Genomic DNA, 19,194 nt, shown 5'->3' with positions numbered 1-19,194 from the left:
CATTCTGCGCTCTGCCTACCCACTTGCTCCCCCACCAGCCCAGCTCTCCCTCTGGCTGTCCACGGCAAGTTATATACTATGGCGAATTGGCCATGTGGAGTTGTCCTGTGGTGAGTTGGCAGAGGCAATTTAGCATTGGCGAGCTGGCAGCGGTGAACTGGCTATGCCAAGTTGGCTGTGCCGAGTTGTCCCATTTCATCCTTTGTATTTCTTGGATAGCAAAAATGTCTATCAAGCAAGTACTGGAGTGCATAATACCAAACCTGTCACTAGAAGGCAAAATCACAAAACTGTGCCTCACTTACTTTGGTCATGTTATGCAGGATAATTCATTAGCGAAAGCAGTTATGTTTGGAAGCGTTAACAGTAAAAGGAAGCCAAAGAAGGAAAACACTAGCTGGCACTAACCAGGGCATAGAAAAACTCAAAAGAAATAATGCAAGATCAGAAGATGTAGAGAGACCTGGCTCATAGACTTGCCAAGAGTCAGACTAGCTGAACGGATATCATCATCATCATCATCATCATCATCATCATCATCATCATCATCATTGTATTGTGCATTCTAAAGCATATAAGAAAACCATTTAAACAGATTATACTTTACTTGGTTTTGAGATTTTATTTGACAAAAGTATACTCTGGATAATTGAAGGGCTAGAGTCCTACAATCTAAAAAAGTAGATGTATGCAAAACATTTTGAATTTTAAACACTAGGAGGTTTAAATTCCTTGTTTCAGACTTTGAAACAATTATGCCAGACTTGAAACGCTTACTTGCAACCTCACTACAAATGTCCTGGTGCTCCTCCAGTCATTTCAGTTTTCCAAGTTCAAAATTGCTCTATTTTTAATTCAGCATAATTAATTTGGACTCAGATGGACTGTTTCAAGCTTGAAATGATTCCTGAAGATTGAAATAGCTTTGGAATATTGGAATATTTCTGGCATAAAAACATTTCCAATTCAGAAGATTTTGTATACCACTGAGAATAACCTCTTGATTAAATCAGTTTAGGAACAAAAGAGCAATGTCATCATTGGATGTGGCAAAAATAAAATTTCAACCTAAGAGCAGACCAACTACTACCACTGATCTTAGAATAATTGCTGTTATGTTTTATGTACATTTCATAGATATTTATTAGTATCATTTAAGCCTGCATAACTGAGTAAAAAATTATGCATTTGGAGTTTTGAAAGTAAACAAGCCCAATTTTTACATATGAACAAAGGGTACACTGAATTGCTCTTTAGAGTGCTACTATATATCGCTGAAATAAGTCTGTCATATTTTGCCAGCTTCGGTCAGACTTTGCTCATTAAATTCAGCTTTTATCCCACCTTTCTACTTAATCATATATTTAAGGAAGCTAACAAAACTAAGGAAAATGTGAAAAAATAATATAAATTAAAAATAATGCTGAAATTAATCATTTTTAACCAGATAAGCAAAAATCTATCTATCTGTGCTCCTGTCCAGCTTCACATGTGTCGTGCAAATTCAACCACTTGGGCTGTGGAAGGGGAGTGGAGACTGGCCAAGCGTTAGAGATCCACACAAAATAAAGCAATTCCAACCTGGATCCTGTTGGGGAGACTCCCCTTTTCTCTCTCCCTCTCTCCCCCTGCTTCACAATGGGGGAGGTGGGGTCCCTCTACAGAGAGAGAGGGAGACATTGTGAGCTGAACGTTCGGAGCCGCACTTGAAGAGTTTATAAGTGGGCTCGGTCGCTTAGCGGGGAGACCCCAGCCGGTTCGCTTCAGTGCAGGGTGGGAACACAGAAGTCAGAGGAAATCCATGCCTCATGGCGTTCAGCCCTCAAAAACTCCTTTGGGGCAACTTTTTCTGCTTTTGAAACATTACGTTTAGCAACAATAAAAAAGAAAAACTTTTGTAATATTTCTTTTTCCTTCCCCCCTCTCTCTTTCCCTCCACCCTCTCTTTTCCCTTCTCCCCTTCTCTCTTTCCTTCCCCCCTCTCTTTCCCTCCCCCTCTCTCTGTCTTTCTCCCTTCCTCCATGCTTCTCTCCCCCCCCCATGGGGTGTGGAAAACCCCCCTGAACTGGTGCTGGTGGGAATGATGTCCGAAGTCCGACGAGCTCAGGAGCAGTGTGCCCATGCTCAGCTGGCTGGCGGGGAGGGGCTGGTGTGGGGTGACTGCGTACAGAAAGGGCTCTGTGTGCTACATCTGGCACGTGTGCCACAGGTTTGCCATCACAGGGATAAGCCATTCTCAGTCAGATTTCAAGAAGTTTAGAGATTTAAGGATTAATAACAACACTTTAATTTGACATCAGTTGACAACTTATGCACATTTTTCATACAGGCATCATATCATCCCAGTATCTTATCCTGATTAAGATCCTAACTTCTCTATATCAAAGTAGATGGAAGCATGTAATGAGGTACCTCAAGATTCTGTCTTGGGCCTTATGCTATTCAACATCTTCATCAATGACCTAGATGAGGGGAGTGAAGGAGCACTCATCAAATTTGCAGATGAGACCAAGCTTGGGGGGATGGGGGAATTACTAATATTTTGGAAGATAGACTCAAGATTCAGAAGGATCTTGGTAGACTTGACATTGGGTCCTATCCAATAAAATGCAGTTCAGTGGTGAGAAAAGGAAAAAAATATTTTCCCCCAGACCTTCTTGAAAATAACAAGATTACAACCAGCAAAGCTCTGTGACTTGGCTACGTTTCTTCCCTCTAACTGAATAACAGAGTAGAAAAGTATCTTGGAGGTCTTCTAGTCCAACCCCCTGCTCAGGCTGCAAACCCTATACCCGTGATGGCGAACCTATGGCATGTGTGGCCAGCTGACTTCGCCTTCTTTTGAGGCTGTTTTTCACCCTCCAGAGGCTTCTTGAAGCCTCTGGAGCATGAAAAATCGGCCCTACGGGCAAACCGAAAGTTGAGGAATGGACTTCTGGTTTGCTCGTAGGACCGTTTTTCCTGAAGGCTCTGGAGGGTGAAAAACAGGCCTAGGGCCAAACTGGAAGTCACTTCCGGTTTGTCTGTAGGACTGGTTTTTTGCCCTCCGGAGCCTTCAGGGAAGCCTCCTGAAGGCCCCTGAAGTCTCCAAAGGTCGAAAATCGGTCCTACGGACAAACCGAAAGTCGCAATTCCCAAACTTCTGGCTTTCCCTTAGGTCCATTTTTTGCCTTCCGGAGCCTTCAGGAGGCTTCCCTGAAGGCTCTGGAGGGCAAAACCCGGCCCTATGAGCAAACCGGAAGTGACTTCCAGTTTGTCTGTAGATCCGTTTTTCGCCCTCCGGAGCCTTCATGGAAGCTTCTGAGGCCTACAGAAGGTATCAGGGGGACGGGGAGCTGTTTTTGTCCTCCCTCTCCAGGCTCCTAGAAAACCTCTGGAGCATGGGGAGGGCGAAAAAAACACACCAAAAGGGAAGGAGGCACTGGTCATGCATGTGCACGCGGGGGAGTCATGCACATAGCATTATGGGTGTGGCACGCCTGCCCACAAGCCCCCTGTGCTCCTCCCACTTTTGGCAGGGGAGCCAAAAAAGGTTCGCCATTACTGCCCTACACAATTTCAGACAAATGCTGTCCAATCTCTTCTTAAAAATCTCCAGTGTTGGAGCATCCACAACTTATGGAAGTAAGTCATCTAACTTATTAATTGTTCAAACTGTCAGGAAATTTCCCCTTAGTTCTAGATTTGTCTCTCTTGATTAATTTTCATCCATTGCTTCTTGTTCTGCCTTTAGATACTTTGAAGAATAGGCTGACTGCCACTTTGTGGCAGCCCCTTAGATATTGGAACCCTGCTATCATGTCACCCCTAGTCCTTCTTTTCATTAAACTAGACATAGAAAATTTCGGCAACTGTTCATCATATATTTTAGCCTCCAGTCCCCTAATCATCATTGCTGCTCTTCTCTGCACTCTTTCTAGAGTCCCAACATCTTTTTTATATCATGACCAAAACTGAATGCAGTATAGTCTTATCAAGCATCATAAAGTGGCTGTGACGCTTGATCATGATTTTATTCCTCTGTTAATGCACTTGAACTGATTTGGCTTTTTTGGCAGCTTGAACACATATTTAAGTGATTGTCCACTAGTACTCCAAGATCTTTCTCACAGTTAATACCATTGAGCTAGGTACTGTTGTCCCCTCTCTTGTGTAAAGATAGAAAGACAGATGCAAATAATGAGTTACAATTCTACTTTATCCTTGCTGCTGTTACCTTCTTGCCATTTTTTCCTATTATGGATAAATTATTTCTTTGACTTTTTTTTAACATGTTGAAAGAAGCTGTTTTTTGCCCTTGTTATTTTTGACATTTGTCACCAGCCGTAGTTCATTTTGAGCCTCAGCTTTCCTGATTTCTTTTTGCAGGTTTGGGCTATTTGTTGGTATTCTGCCTCTCTTTTCACTTTTTATACTTGTCCTTTTTGTCTTTTGATTTATCAGAAAGTTCCTTGTGCAGACATGCTGGTTTATTTTGAGATCTCTTATTTTTCTTTTTCATTGGAATAGTGCTAGACTGGGCTTTTATAATCTCACTTTTCAAAGTTTCCGAGGCTTGTTTTATTTTCAGGATATGTTATGCTTAGATCTGGCCCATGGGGCCATCCTGGAAACAGCAAAGGACTGGTCCGAAGTGCCTCTGCCAGCGAAAACTGAGCTTGGGAGGTTGCAGGCAGCCCTCTGAAGTTCTGTTTCGCTGGCAGAAGGTTACAAGAGGCCATCACAGAGAAAACTGGAGCTCACGAAGGCCACTGATGGCCCCCGGGAGCTCTGTTTTCACTGGCAGAGGGTTGCAGGAGGCCGTCACAGCTAAAAATGGAGCTTGGGATCCCATTTTCACTGGCAGAGTACTTGGGCCACTACAGGCTTGACACAAGTGATGTTGAACTGGCCCTAGCCCCCCAAAGTCAAATACAACTTTGATGCAGCCCTCAATGAAATTGAGTTTGACACCTCTGCTCTAAGGTAATTGATAGCAGCTCTCTTGAAGTCCAAGACTCTAGTTTCACTTTGTTCTATTCTTTGTGTTTTCATTATGTTGAATTTCAATATTGCATGGTCACTCTCTTCCAAGGTTCTTCAACCCATTCTATAAATGTATCTCTATTAATGAGAATTAAGTCACATATGGCTGACCCTCTTGTTTCTTTCTCTACCTTTCCTGTAATCAATAGGCTGCAAATTCTGTTATTGCTTAATTGTTTTCATGCTATTTCCCACAACAACTTTATTCTCTGATAAAGATTAGATTCTACTGGAACATAATGAATTAGTATAATGAAATAGGAATTTTAAAAGTAAATTAAAAAGAGAAATAATGTGTTCCAGTGTAAATTTCCTTTCTACTTTGAAAAGACATGCAAATAATACCCTTGATTATTCTAGCTATAGTAACTAGGTAATTTGACAATTGCTAGGAATCCTCTATTGGCTGCTTTTATTATACCTAATGACATGCTAGAATTCCATACTTCATTCCATTGCTGATTATTTCCAAGAAAAGGTGCACTGCTGTGAATAAATATTTGATTCTTCATGTATTATAACCCCCAAACCAGATATGTTCTTCTCTTGTGTTTACTTTCTTCTTGTTCTATGTTACTATAACATATTTTTATTGTTTATGTTTAACTTGTTCCAATAATAATTCCACTAGTGATGTTAGCATGCAACTGCGTATATAGACAAGAGAAAAAAGTCTCTTACTAATATAAAATGGATATTTCTCATTTCTTGGAAATTACAGTATTTCCAGCATTTGTTGTTCCATATTTTGCTGCTCATTAAACTTTGAGGTTATGCTCTTTTATAATATTGTAACTACATTACTTCAGTATTAGTCAAAAGAAATCCTAAAAATATACACTCACAAGTTATTGACCATTGAAAGAGATAATTGATATTCAGGTTTCTTGCGGTGAATTCTAAATAGGAATTCTTTTTTGGTTATGGCAGATGTTCACCCATGTTTTACCTGGCTTCCATTTCTTTATTTTGTTGTCTTTTTAAAAGCCACTTAAAATATTTGGAAGTTCGGGAATTGCCAAAAGTAAAGAGTATACCTTTATTGTGTATTTTATGTGTTTTTTTTATCTTTTCCTACTCCAAATCCTTATTTTCCATTAAGAATTGCTGAGAACCACAGAAACTGCAATCAAGTATATTTTAAAAACATCAGTTGGGAAGGCTAACTTTTAACTAAGCAACCAGTGTTAAAAGATGCTCACAAAATTTGTTAACTGAGGATTTATTAAATCCATTTTCAAAATGTTGACTGCTACAGTTATTAGCCTTTGATACATAAGGCTTTGATACATACATAATTCTGTTTTTCAGAATTCATACCCCAGGCTTTTGGAATGCCTTTATCACAAGTAATAGCAAATGATCGGGCATACAAATTGAAGCAAGATATTCATAGAGAAGAGCCGAGAGATGTTTCAGAATTTGTAACGTCACTTTTACCTTTTGGGAGTAAAAGACAGAACAAAGAACTCTCAAGCAGTAATTCATCTCTTAGTTCCACCTCGGAAACACCAAATGAATCTACTTCACCGAATACACCAGAACCAGCCCCCAGGGCACGGAGAAGAGTAAGTATATACGCATTGCTTAGTGGTTACTGCAAGTATTGTGGGACCTTCCTTTGCTTACTGAAGCTGGAGTCTCTGATTTGTTAGTTTATACTAAAATTAAAGCCAGCCCTAATAGAAATAATAGAAATTTTTATTTTAATGGTCGTTGCCTTTCCCAGCTGTTCGTGGGAGAGAACAAAATGGACACAAATCTCTTGCCAGCATCTCAAGGGACATAACGATTCTTTGGAAACTTTCCTTTTCCCCAGTCAGTTTCCACTTAGTATTTCAAATTACTGAAAAAGACATCTTTCTGTTGTGCATTCTCTCTCTCTCCCTCCCTCTCTCTCTCTCTCTCTCTCTCCCTCCCTCCCAAATGCACACACATGAACCCAGATATTTCTCCACCTCATCTCAGCCTCAAATATGTTTATAGTATAAAAGATGGTTTATGTAGTTACAAGATTAATGTTCAGTCATTTAAAAACATTGGAAGCTGCCATATACTGAATCATTCCACTTACGCATCTATTATCAACAAGTAGCATCTTTCCAGAATTTGTTTAATCTGGAGTTTTGCCAATCTTGCCTGTGACATTTTTCTCTTTGCAATGCATACAGAATGCTACACCAGTGAATTCATATTGCATATTAAAAATTACTTGTTCCATTCTAAAAGAACCTTATAATTCTCATGAATTATCTGACAATCTTACCATCTTTTGAATAAAGAGTGTTAGTGTTTTAATACTGGGAATCCATTGGCGTCTAATAATCTGAAGTCTGGATTTTATTCCCCTAGTGACTTTGTACATACGTTATTTTAAAAAGCAAAGCTTATTGCTTTAACCTACAATTTCACCTTTCATTTCACAAGAGGTAGTCCTCAATTTACAATGGCAATTGGAATTTACATCGCTAAGAGGTGTGGTCATAAAGCTCAACATCAGGTGACCACATTGCTTAGCAACAAAAATCCCAGGACTCCCTGTTGCTGTTGTTAACTAAATCTTACCAATTGCTAATTAAGGACACCCTCTTTCCAGCCCCAAACCTTGGTTCTTCCAAGGAAATAGACTGCCTCACTTCACACACACACACCCCAGCTGCCCATTCCTCCCCATCCATGCCCTTTTGGCTACCCTGCACCATGCCTTGTGGTCTGCCATGCAGCCCTAGAACTGTGTGATTCATGGGTTTCATGGCACACTATGTCTGTGGGGCTGCAAGCAACCCTTGACCCACAGCCAAAAGTCACAGCTGCCCTGGGAAAAGTCAACCCAGGTCCATAGGGCAGCATTAAGCTTTAGCTGGCCCAGCCCAGTATGAAGCCATAGGCAACCCAGCCTGGCTCAGCAGTGCAGTATGAAGTCTCAGTCACCCCAATCCAACAGCATGGTACACCCACTCTTTCCCAGCTGACCTTCACCACCTTCTTCCTCCTACTTCTGATGAGACATGTCTGGCCAAGCCATCCACAAGGCAGCTGCTGGCCACTCAAGGCCTTCTTTCTCAGATCTCATATGAAAAGTGACACTTGTGACTATAACTTGAGGACTGGACATAAGTACCATTTATTCAGTGCCACTGTAAGCTTGGATGGTTGCTGAATGAGTGGTTGTAACTCAACAACCTGTAATGCTATTTATTTAAAGTGCAGATGGCAAGAGTACTTGATGCTGCTTTTGAAGACTCCAGCTAAGGCGGTTTTTGATAGTTGATGGATGTAATAACTATGGTATTTAGTTCATGTACCTTTGGATTTATAGAGATTATGTATTTTGGGAGCCATATTGCCTTTAATAACGTTATAGAAGAAAATATTGCTCATTTAGTTACTTTTATAGATGGCAAGAGAGCTGTTTCATATTATATGCTGCATTTTATACCTCAGAAGTCTTTCTGAATAAAAGTAAAGTTTCATTGTTTCAAATATCAACTATATACACTTTTTGAATTGCTGCTCTATGAGGGATATGAAGACTAAGGAAAAGTAATTATCATACAACATTTCTATTACTTTTGTTCAAATTAGCAGATATGCATAATCCATCAGCTATAGTATCCTTCTTGGTAATTGCAATTATAGGCAATGTATTGGAGGCTGAACAGCCATTGCTCAAGAGTGGGGTGCTGAGTGGTGTTTCATATCTGCATAAAACCAGGGGGGGGGTTGTTTGCAGTATCACCAGTATATGATTGTTAAATAAGTAAGCTCCCCGTTAGGAGAGCGAGTGTGCAGAGAAGCGTAATGAGAGTGGTATGGAAGAACATGCACAAACCAGCATACAGGGACACCGAATAGTATAAAGTATAATAGTTTACTATGTGTAAATATAGAAGTATTCAGAGTTCAATTCACAGTCCAAGTCATACACGGTTCAGTCAGTCAGTTATCAATGTTCTCAGTTAAGGAATGATCCTTCAAACACAGTCCAGTATCAAATAATCAGTTCAGCACACAAAGCAGCTAACAGTAGCAAAAACACAGTACCTCACAATACATCCACCAATCAGCATCTAACAAACAAGAGAGCTAACAGTCATTCTGGCTCCCTCTTATGGCTAAGTGAGGTAACAGCAACCAATCACATTACAGCAGTACTTAAAGCTACAGTACTACCATCCTGGTTTATATATAGCTAACCCAACTGTTAGCTTACATTCCTAACAGTGATGATACACAGTTGTATGTTACCATCAAAAACTAGACCAGGGAGGTTGTTAAGTATTAAACTAGTGTCTACATGGATTAAAACAAAGTGAAAGACGGAGGTGCTATTTGTTGATAATCAAAAATGACCTTTTTAGGGATTACCTGACAACAGTGATTCATGCCCTCATCACCTTGCAGATAGACTATTGCAATGCATTCTATATTGGCAGTCACTTGGAAGCTACAGCTGATCCAAAATTTAATGGCCCTCTTGCTAATTATTGTTAGGGCAATTACCAGTGTGCACACATGCTAAGATCACCGTAGCGTTCATTGGTTTGCTTCCAAATCCAGTTTGCGATGCAAGTCACCATCCATGTAATCCTGCATGGCTCAGCTCCTCATACTTATATGACCATCTCCATGACAGTTTAAATGATATACAATTAATAATATCTGACAATCAGTTAAAATTAAATAAAGTTACTTTTATTCTATTCATAGAAGCAATTAACAAGAAACTTTGACATCAAATTTTGTCGCCATAATGTGACCTGCCCAAATATGCCCAAATGAATTGTTTCCTCATGGCAAATATCTTCTTTTGTCAGTAAACACTGAACAAAAGTTGAAGGATTTCTCATAAAAACAGTTGCCTCACCGGTTGTATATTTCAAGTTGCTTCAGCATAAACATACTTTATTTATTATTTGTTTGTTTGTTTGTTTGTTTGTTTGTTTGTTTAAATTTATTTATCACCTTAGTTTCATTTATATTTACACAAGAGGAAGATTTTTGTTAGGTCTATCATCATCGACTTGGCCTCTTGCCATTAGAGCAGCGGGGGGAGGGGGAGGTTTATTTGGTGCTATTGCTACAGCTTCAAACATGGGGAATAGGGAGGGAAGAGGGACAACGGAAGAAGACCAGATCCCCAAACTGGTTCATACCAGCATCTTCCAGACCACTTGAATGTTACCAGTTTGACATCTCAGAGTTTGTCAAAACATCTTACTGGCATCACATTGGCTGGCCGGGGGATTGGCCATGGGGGGAGTGAGTGGAAAGTGAAAAGAATAGCTTTGTATTTTATGTGGGAATACCAGATTCCAACTGACTTTACTGCAACCAGTTTCTTCCAGTAAAGGTTCCTTTACTTCAACTAAATGGAGTCACTAATCTTACTTTCCTGAAAGATTGAACTGGAGCCGGTTTCTACCACCTCAGGGGAATCTCAGAGGCCTATATTCCATTAAAGGTTATGATCAGAGCAAAACATTGACAGAGGTATAAATTTGCAGACATGTATGCAGACTTATACGTTTCTCATCAAGCAATTAGGATTCTCAGAAAAATGCAGTCTTATTTATAACTACTGCAGAATAAAAAGTTGAGTAAAGAGAGATAAAATGAAACTATTTGAAAATGGAGATGCACAAATTCCTAGTATAGCCTTTAATGCACACTTTCATCAGATTATATTAATATAGTCTTTACTCTACATTTCAAACTTTGTATAAACTGTTTGAATTTTTGTTATTTGCCTTAAATACTTGCCAGAAGAAATTAACTAATAAGGATACTAATACATAGTAGATGTTACTAATAAAGAATTAACAGTGGTTGGTCAAGGAACCGTTTCTAGACAAAGTTGTGTAGAAAAGGGGATTTATTACCTTTGCAGAGTTGTTACTGTTCTTTCCTCATCTTCTTAAGCAAAATGCTTGCAGTTCACCATTTTTAGTGAGCAACACTTTTCAGGTGAAAATACAAATGTTGTTGGGTATGGCAGCAATTGCTGGGATTAGGAACAAAGTGAATGAACTGGAATAACTGACGAATGGGAGTGCGAAAAATAGTTTGGACAGGCATACAACAGTAGCATGTAATATGACTTGTAAAATCATGGCATTTGTCTTGAGCTACCTAGTGACAGCTATAATAATCAGTTGTCACTTAGAGAGGAGTTTAGAATAGATTTCTGTTGCAGTTAATACCTTCTATTATAGGTTAATATTTTGTTTTATGATGGATTAAAGAGAGAAGTGTCCTTCTTCCATCTTTACCAAATGCATGTTTGTATATTGTAGGGTGCAATGTCAGTGGATTCTATTACCGATCTTGATGATAGTCAGTCTCGATTACTAGAAGCTCTACAGTTATCCTTGCCTGCTGAAGCACAGAACAAGAAAGAAAAATCCAGGGACAAAAAATTAAGCCTCAATCCTATTTACAGGCAAGTTCCTCGGCTTATAGATAGCTGCTGTCAGCATTTAGAAAAACATGGTAAGTATATTTTATCTGAAATGTGCACACAGCTTATAATACAAAAAATTGATTTGGAGTTTGAAAGCAATTTGATCGAATCCACAAACTAAATTAACTTTCCAAATTTGGATGAATATAAATCAGACGTCACCAGAAAAATTGAACTGGCTCAAAGCTTTGAATTACATTAATGAATTGAATACGTGCCTATTCAGAGAGCACTAAAAATTATATGGATTCTGTTCAATTTTATGCAAGCATTATGATTCAAGTATAGCTTTTATTCCATGAAGTATAGGCTGTGAACCCTGTCAAAGTACAATAGTCCTTGACTTATGACCCTACTGGAGTCTAACTATTATCATTTTGTCATGACAGCCATAAAGTGGGTCACCTAGCATATGTGACTGATCAAATTTTATGATCTTTTTGTGGCAGTCATTAAGCAGTGGCAATCATTAAGTGAAGACTATGGTGGTTAAAGTGAATACAGCAGTGTAAAGCGAGACCATTGTTAACTGGGTGTTTTTTTTGCTGAAAACCAGAAGCAAATGCCAGATTTTGGCAAAAATGTCACAAAATGTGTTCAGGTGACTGCAAAATGCTGCAAATGGTAGTAAATGCAGACAGGTTATCAAGGTCTCCTCATGTGGTCACGTTACCACAGGAAGAGGGCAGCTGTCAGAACTTTGGAACCAGTTCTTTATAACTTCAAGTGGTGACCAAGTTGAGGACTATTATAATAACAATTGAGTAAAGAAATTTCTACTTCTACTGTGGAATTGGAGAATTTTGGGGAGTGACAGTTTTAAAAAATAGAGAAAATTGTGAAGTGCCACAAATATTTTGGTCAACTGTTGTGTGATATAGGAATATATTGTATATTGGGAGATAGGCGAGGAAATATAATTGTTGGCTTTACTTGGTCTAGGAACTTAGCTATAATAAGCCTTCAGACTCTAAAATAATCTCCTGCATGCTCCTGAGATTAACATTTGAGATGGGATATTAGTAATTTTAATGTGGGTTAGCACACTATGCTCAAATTCAAAGAAAAATCAACCATTGGTTTACTAATTTGCTGAGTTTTGGTCTCTAGTGCTGGAAGGGCTCTGGAGCTACATGCAGCCTGAAAGCCAAGGTTAAATATTTCACACCCTTCCTTATTCTCAGCCTTTCTATTCCTCTTGTAGAAAATAAAATCGGATCTGGTACAAAGAATATTTGTGGGCTTTTCTAACCAAGGGCTATGCGTATTTTTGAATATAGAAATACAAATTCAGGTGAATTCAGGGCTAAATCTTTTTATAAATGTATTATGCGATTTTGTATGGGCACCATTGGTCTTAGGCTTCCCTCTAGCGTCACTTTTGAGCAATGCACTATTTAAAAAAACAACAACATAATAACGTACAAGGAGGCTTTACTGAAGTAGATTTCAGTGAACACATTTCCTCCTAAATTGTTTACCTATTTTGGATTTATGCTATCTTCTGATAGGGTAGGAATAAGAAACACAAATATTACAATAATTATATGCAGCATAGTGATGCAAAATAATTTACTAATGTTTTAACTTTATTGTATATTTAGATGCATTTATATAAATAAATAATATAATAATAATAATAATAATAATAATAATAATAATAATAATAATAATAATAATAATAATAATAATAATAATAATAATAATAATAATAATAATAATAATAATAATAATAATAAAATCTTGTGGGATTTTCGCATACAAACGGATAAAATACTGGCGCATAATACACCAGACATCACACTGGTTGAGAAAAAGAAGGTTACAATCATAGACATCGCAATACCAGGTGATAGCAGGGTTGAGGAGAAGGAACATGAAAAGTCGCGAAATACCAGGACTTAAAAATTGAAATCCAACGATTATGGCACAAACCAGCAGTGGTAATTCCAGTGGTAATCGGCACACTGGGTGCTATTCCAAAAGCACTGGAATTACATTTAAAACAGTTAAAACTTGACAAAATCACCATCAGTCAAATGCAAAAAGCTGCACTGCTTGGATCTGCACGTATATTACGAAAATACGTTACAACGTCCTAGGCCCTGGGTGGGGCCCGACTAGTAATCAATGCCAAATCCAGCGAATCAACTGGTGTAGTAGTAGTAGTAGTAGTAGTAGTAGTAGTAGTAGTAGTAGTAGTAATAATAATAATAATAATAATAATAATAATAATAATAATAATAATAATAATAATACGTGTCATTTTACAGGTCTCCAGACTGTAGGCATATTCCGAGTTGGGAGCTCAAAGAAAAGGGTAAGACAGGTAAGTTGTTATCAACCCTTATGAATATCATGAAACTCACTATTTTATATTTATATATTTTGGTCAGTGTCATCTTTCATTATAGTCTAAATATGCAGTAGTAATATAACCAGGAAAATATCAATATTTTTTTAAAAAAATGTTTTTTAGATCTGGGATCTTTTATCTATATATTTCCAGTACCGTTAGTATCTGTCTTTAAAATAGTTTTCAAGATCTTATCTGGATCTAAATGGTGTAAGAAATATAAGACATCTGAATATCAATTATGTATTATGTTAAAGTTACAATTCTTTTTTTTCCAAAACATTTTATTTTATTTCCATATCCATTTCAATCAGTTTTCCATGCAGTATGTTTAAAAGAAACAGATTGTCCTGACAATTCTTTGAGCTAAGGTGGATTTGCTTCTGTTTCTATCAAACATTTGATTAAATTCATTTTTACATGTCACCAACAAATATTTCAGACAAAAACATCTCTTACATTTATTTAAATACTTCATGAAATAATGACTGCAATTTCAAGAGGAAGATATTCATGTTACTGGTATTAAATATTAGTTCAAAATACCATTGCTATTTCTCCCTAACAAGTTATTAGTTTAACCATGTAACCATGTAAACCAGAAACAGATAACCAGTTTTTAGATATTTCCTGTAACCATTATGGCTAATAACCAGGAATGTGAGTATTATAACCTACACCATTTTATAAATTTTTGATTTAGTTGATCAGGAATAGACTAAAGTCAAAATAACCATATCAAAATTTAAAGAGCTACAAATAGATTAATAATGTAGTATAAATTAGATTAAAGCATTATTATGGGAATGGGAGAAACAGAAAGCGAACTGGAGAAAAGAGGTAGGAGGTGGAATGGATAGTTCTGGAATTAGACAGTGAGAAAGGGTAAAGTTGGGAGGAAAAGTTAGATTGCATAGTGAAATAGGGGGAATTAAAGACCTAAGGGACAAATATGGGAGGAAAATTAAAAAGAAAATAAGATTAAAGATTCGGATACGGATAAGAGATGAAGGATAAGGGAAAATAAAGTAAAATAATATTTTTGAATATATTTCAATAATATGTATTAATATCAGAACTATACAGGTTGAATTATTATTTTAGCAGTATGATAGATATCAGGATAATATTGTAATATAAATGGATATGAAGAATAGGAAAATAGATTTTGAATGGCTGTACTACTACAGTAAATATGTATAAAAATATGAATAACCATGGAAGGTTAGAACTTAACGATGGGCAATTAGGGAAATAAATATAAATATATATTAATCTAAACATGCATTGATAGTAGAATTATACGGATTGAAGAACGGGAAAGAATATGAATAGAAATACCCTAAATATATAAATGACTGTGATTGATACCTAAAACTGTATAAGGAGATATTGAAAAATGGAAGAATGGAGGATGTAACTTTGATTTAACTAAGGAAATATGAATAACAAAATAGGTGGAAAACACATCTTTGAATATTATAGCGATATGAAAGGGGGGGAGTTAAAATAGGAATAGAAAATAGTAGGGGGAAATAATAATTATATATTAATATGTTAAGATATACAAAAGGACAGAAAGATAGTTCAATACAATACAATAGCAGAGTTGGAAGGGACCTTGGAGGTCTTCTAGTCCAACCCTCTGCCTAGGCAGGAAGCCCTATACCGTTTCAGACAAATGACTATCCAACATCTTCTTAAAGACTTCCAGTGTTGGGGCATTCACAACTTCTGGAGGCAAGCTGTTTCACTGATTAATTGTTCTAATTGTCAGGAAGTTTCTCCTCAGTTCTAAGTTGCTTCTCTCCTTGATTAGTTTCCTCCCATTGCTTCTTGTTCTACCCTCAGGTGCCTTGGAGAATAGTTTGACTCCCTCTTCTTTGTGGCAACCCCTGAGATATTGGAACACTGCTATCATGTCTCCCCTAGTCCTTCTTTCTATTAAACTAGACATATCCAGTTCCTGCAACCGTTCTTCGTATGTTTTAGTCTCCAGTCCCCTAATCATCTTTGTTGCTCTTCTCTGCACTCTTTCTAGAGTCTCCACATCTTTTCTACATCGTGGTGACCAAAACTGAATGCGGTATTCCAAGTGTGGCCTTAACAAGGCATGATAAAGTGGTATTAACAATTCATGTGATCTGATTCCTCTGTTGATGCAGCCTAGAACTGTGTTGGCTTTTTTGGCAGCTGGTGCACACTGCTGGCTCATATTTAAATGGTTGTCCACTAGGACTCCAAGATCCCTTTCACAGTTACTACTGTTGAGCAAGGTACCACCTATACTGTACCTGTGCATTCCGTTTTTGTTGCCTAAATGTAGAACCTTACTCTTTTCACCATTGAATTTTATTTTATTAGATAGTGCCCAATGTTCAAGTTTGTCAAGATCCTTCTGTATCTTTAGCCTATCTTCTGGAGTTCAGAAAGGAAGGGTGATAATAAAAGACATGAATAAATAATATAAAATAATGGAAATGAAATGTAATATTTAGGAATAATAAAGCTATGTTTATGTGTACAGAAATGTATGTTACCCAGTTACCACACCTTTCATGCAGTGATATGTATAAAGAATATAAAAAATAAAAAATTGATTGAAAAACAAGCATTATTATAATTTTTATTACAGAACTGTTTTGCAATTATTTATTACAAAGGTTTATTATTATTTATTATAAAGGTAGGATTTATTCGGTGGTGAATAAGAAATATAAAACACAATAACAAAAATTGCATCCTTTGTTAAGTCTAGATATGTAATGCAGTGGTAGAATTCATCTATGATATCAATTGGGAAGAATAACCTTCACTGTTATTTTCTTTTAATAATCTAACACCGCTGGAATATTGAGGTTTTGACATTTCCTAAGTTCTTTGTATGCTGAAAATTTTAATTCTGAAATAAGTCCTTTTCTACAGAAAACAATATCATTACATCAATTTGTTCCATGTAGAGAGAAAAATGCATATGCATTGGGAAAGGATCTGACTACAAACTAAAGCTATGTCATCACGTATTTGTTTGTTTTTTTAAAACTTGTAATATAATCATGTAAATGTTTGACATGATTTCTGTTTCTAGTTACGTGAAGAGTTTGACCGTGGTGTGGATGTACTACTGGATGAAGAACAAAGCATTCATGATGTAGCAGCTTTATTAAAGGAATTCCTTCGTGATATGCCTGACCCACTCCTGACCAGAGAGCTTTACACTCCTTTTATCAACACACTCTGTGAGCAGTCTGTTTAACTATATCTATCTGTCTGTCTACCTAGCTGCCTATCTAAATGGTTGATAAACTGCAGCCCTTATAAATCAAAATCAATTTGTGCTTATTTTTATTTAAACTCTGGGCATGTTTCTGATTCCAATGATTCATAATTTATGAGTGGTAACTTTCTTTATATGTTAACATGGAGAAGATTTTAAGCTGTCAACTTAAATTACATAGCTCTACTAATGAAATGCCTGAAATTATTAAAATGTATAGAATACTGAATTAGCTGATAATAGTGTTACACAAAGTAGTGCAATTAATGTGTATTTTAAAATATATATATATTTCTTTTTTAGTAATGGACCCCCATGAACAACTAAATGCTCTAAGACTTCTAATTTATCTTCTACCTCCCTGCAACTGTGACACCTTACATCGGCTCCTTCAGTTCTTAGCTATTGTAGCCAGCCATGCAGAAGACAGAAAAGATGAAGATAACCAGGAAGTAAGTTTATTTCACTGATTTTTATTGTGCAATTAGCACTGCGGTTCACCTCGTAGCAAAATGGATGGCAAACAAATCAAATAAATAATAACATTTTGACTGTGATAAGGAATACAATTAATGAACTATCTTATGAACAAATCTTTGTACTATTTCTAAAGAAGTTATTCAGTGGTGGGATTAATTTTTTTTTTACTACCGGTTCTGTGGGCATGGCTTGGTGGGCGTGGCATGGCTTGGTGGGTGTGGCAGGGGAAGGATACTGTAAAATCTCCATTCCCTCCCCACTCCAGGCGAAGGTTACTTCAAAATCCTCATTTCCACCCGATCAGCTGGGACTGGAGGCAGAGAATAGATGGGGGCGGGGCCAGTCAGAGGTGTTATTTACCGGTTCTCCAAACTACTCAAAATTTCCCCTACCGGTGCTCCAATACTGGTCAGAACCTCTGAAGCTATTATAATTTAGGTTTAAATCAGAGTATATTTGGTTTTATTTATTTATTAAGCGTTATTAATTAACACTTGCTTTAATAAACTTAACAATGTTTGTATCATTCTCTCTTTTATTCATGCAAAAGAATTATTCCTGCATTCAGAAACTTTTAGAACTTTCAGGTTTGTTGGCAAAAGTACCACCCCTCAAATTCCATATATAACTTGGTATGGCTCTTATTGATTCCCCTGGGTGGAATACTCTTTATATACAGCACAAAGTGACTTAGAAAAGGCAGGATCCTAGTCAAGTTAACTAAACCAAAACTACCTACACAAGTGCTAGGAATCCATTTGCAGCTAAATAGTACAGCATTTTATTTCTTTTCTTTTTAGATCCCTGGGAACAAAATGACATCACTCAACCTAGCCACCATATTTGGACCTAACCTGTTGCACAAGCAGAAGACAACAGACAAAGAATTTACTGTTCAAAGCACAGCACGTGCTGAGGAGAGTGCTGCCATTATTACTGTTGTACAGAAGATGGTAGAAAACTATGAAATGCTCTTTATGGTAGGTGAAGATTTCCTCTCTCTTTTTGCATTTAATGTAAGTTTTTGTAGAATAATTTTTAATTTAGTCTTTACTTTTTGAAATTGGACACTACATAATAGTATCATTTTAACATTTTTAACATTTAAAAGTATTCATTCATGAGACAATGTTTGTACAGTGAATAAATAAAATAGGACCATAATAAACAGAAATGAAAATTGGGCAGGGTGAAATACTGGTAGCAAACTGATGCAGGTAAAAGAAGGCCCTTGGCTATTTGTCATGTGGAAACATAGCTCTTAAAATTGAAAGAAAAAGGAAAGTACATATGAATGTATTTCTTTATACCTATTTCTTCAAAGAACTTCTATGATAAGGCTAATTATATGCTTATTTCAGTAGATTTATAGAATAATAGTTCAGAGCTGTTAGATAAGCAGATAATTCATCAAAATATATGCTTCAAAGTTTCTGCTTACTAAATATGTTCATGTTTTCATTAAAGATTACATTTCTAGTGTAATGGTATTTTCCCATTATTAAAATTTACTGGTAGATTGCATAAGATAGCTCATACATGAGTACTGTACTTGCTGTATCAGAACATGACTCAATAATTCCCATAATACTC

General features: G+C 36.9%; 1 protein-coding gene across 7 annotated transcripts in view; it reads left to right on the top strand.

Annotated features, from left to right (window-relative positions):
• ARHGAP6 (Rho GTPase activating protein 6) overlaps positions 1-19,194 on the top strand; it is a 235,521-nt gene that overhangs the window by 203,526 nt on the left and 12,801 nt on the right. For all 7 annotated transcript variants that reach the window (XM_081946821.1, XM_081946820.1, XM_081946819.1 and 4 more), the window contains exons 4-9: positions 6,337-6,593; positions 11,322-11,517; positions 13,762-13,817; positions 16,933-17,083; positions 17,425-17,573; positions 18,402-18,581. In XM_081946821.1, the coding sequence (XP_081802947.1) occupies positions 6,337-6,593; positions 11,322-11,517; positions 13,762-13,817; positions 16,933-17,083; positions 17,425-17,573; positions 18,402-18,581 (989 nt within the window). The remainder of the gene's footprint in view (positions 1-6,336; positions 6,594-11,321; positions 11,518-13,761; positions 13,818-16,932; positions 17,084-17,424; positions 17,574-18,401; positions 18,582-19,194) is intronic.

This window comes from Natrix helvetica (genome assembly GCF_964273705.1).
Source record: "Natrix helvetica genome assembly, chromosome: 3".
NCBI classification, from domain to species: Eukaryota; Metazoa; Chordata; class Lepidosauria; order Squamata; family Natricidae; genus Natrix; species Natrix helvetica.
This window is presented reverse-complemented; position numbering and strand designations above follow the sequence as displayed.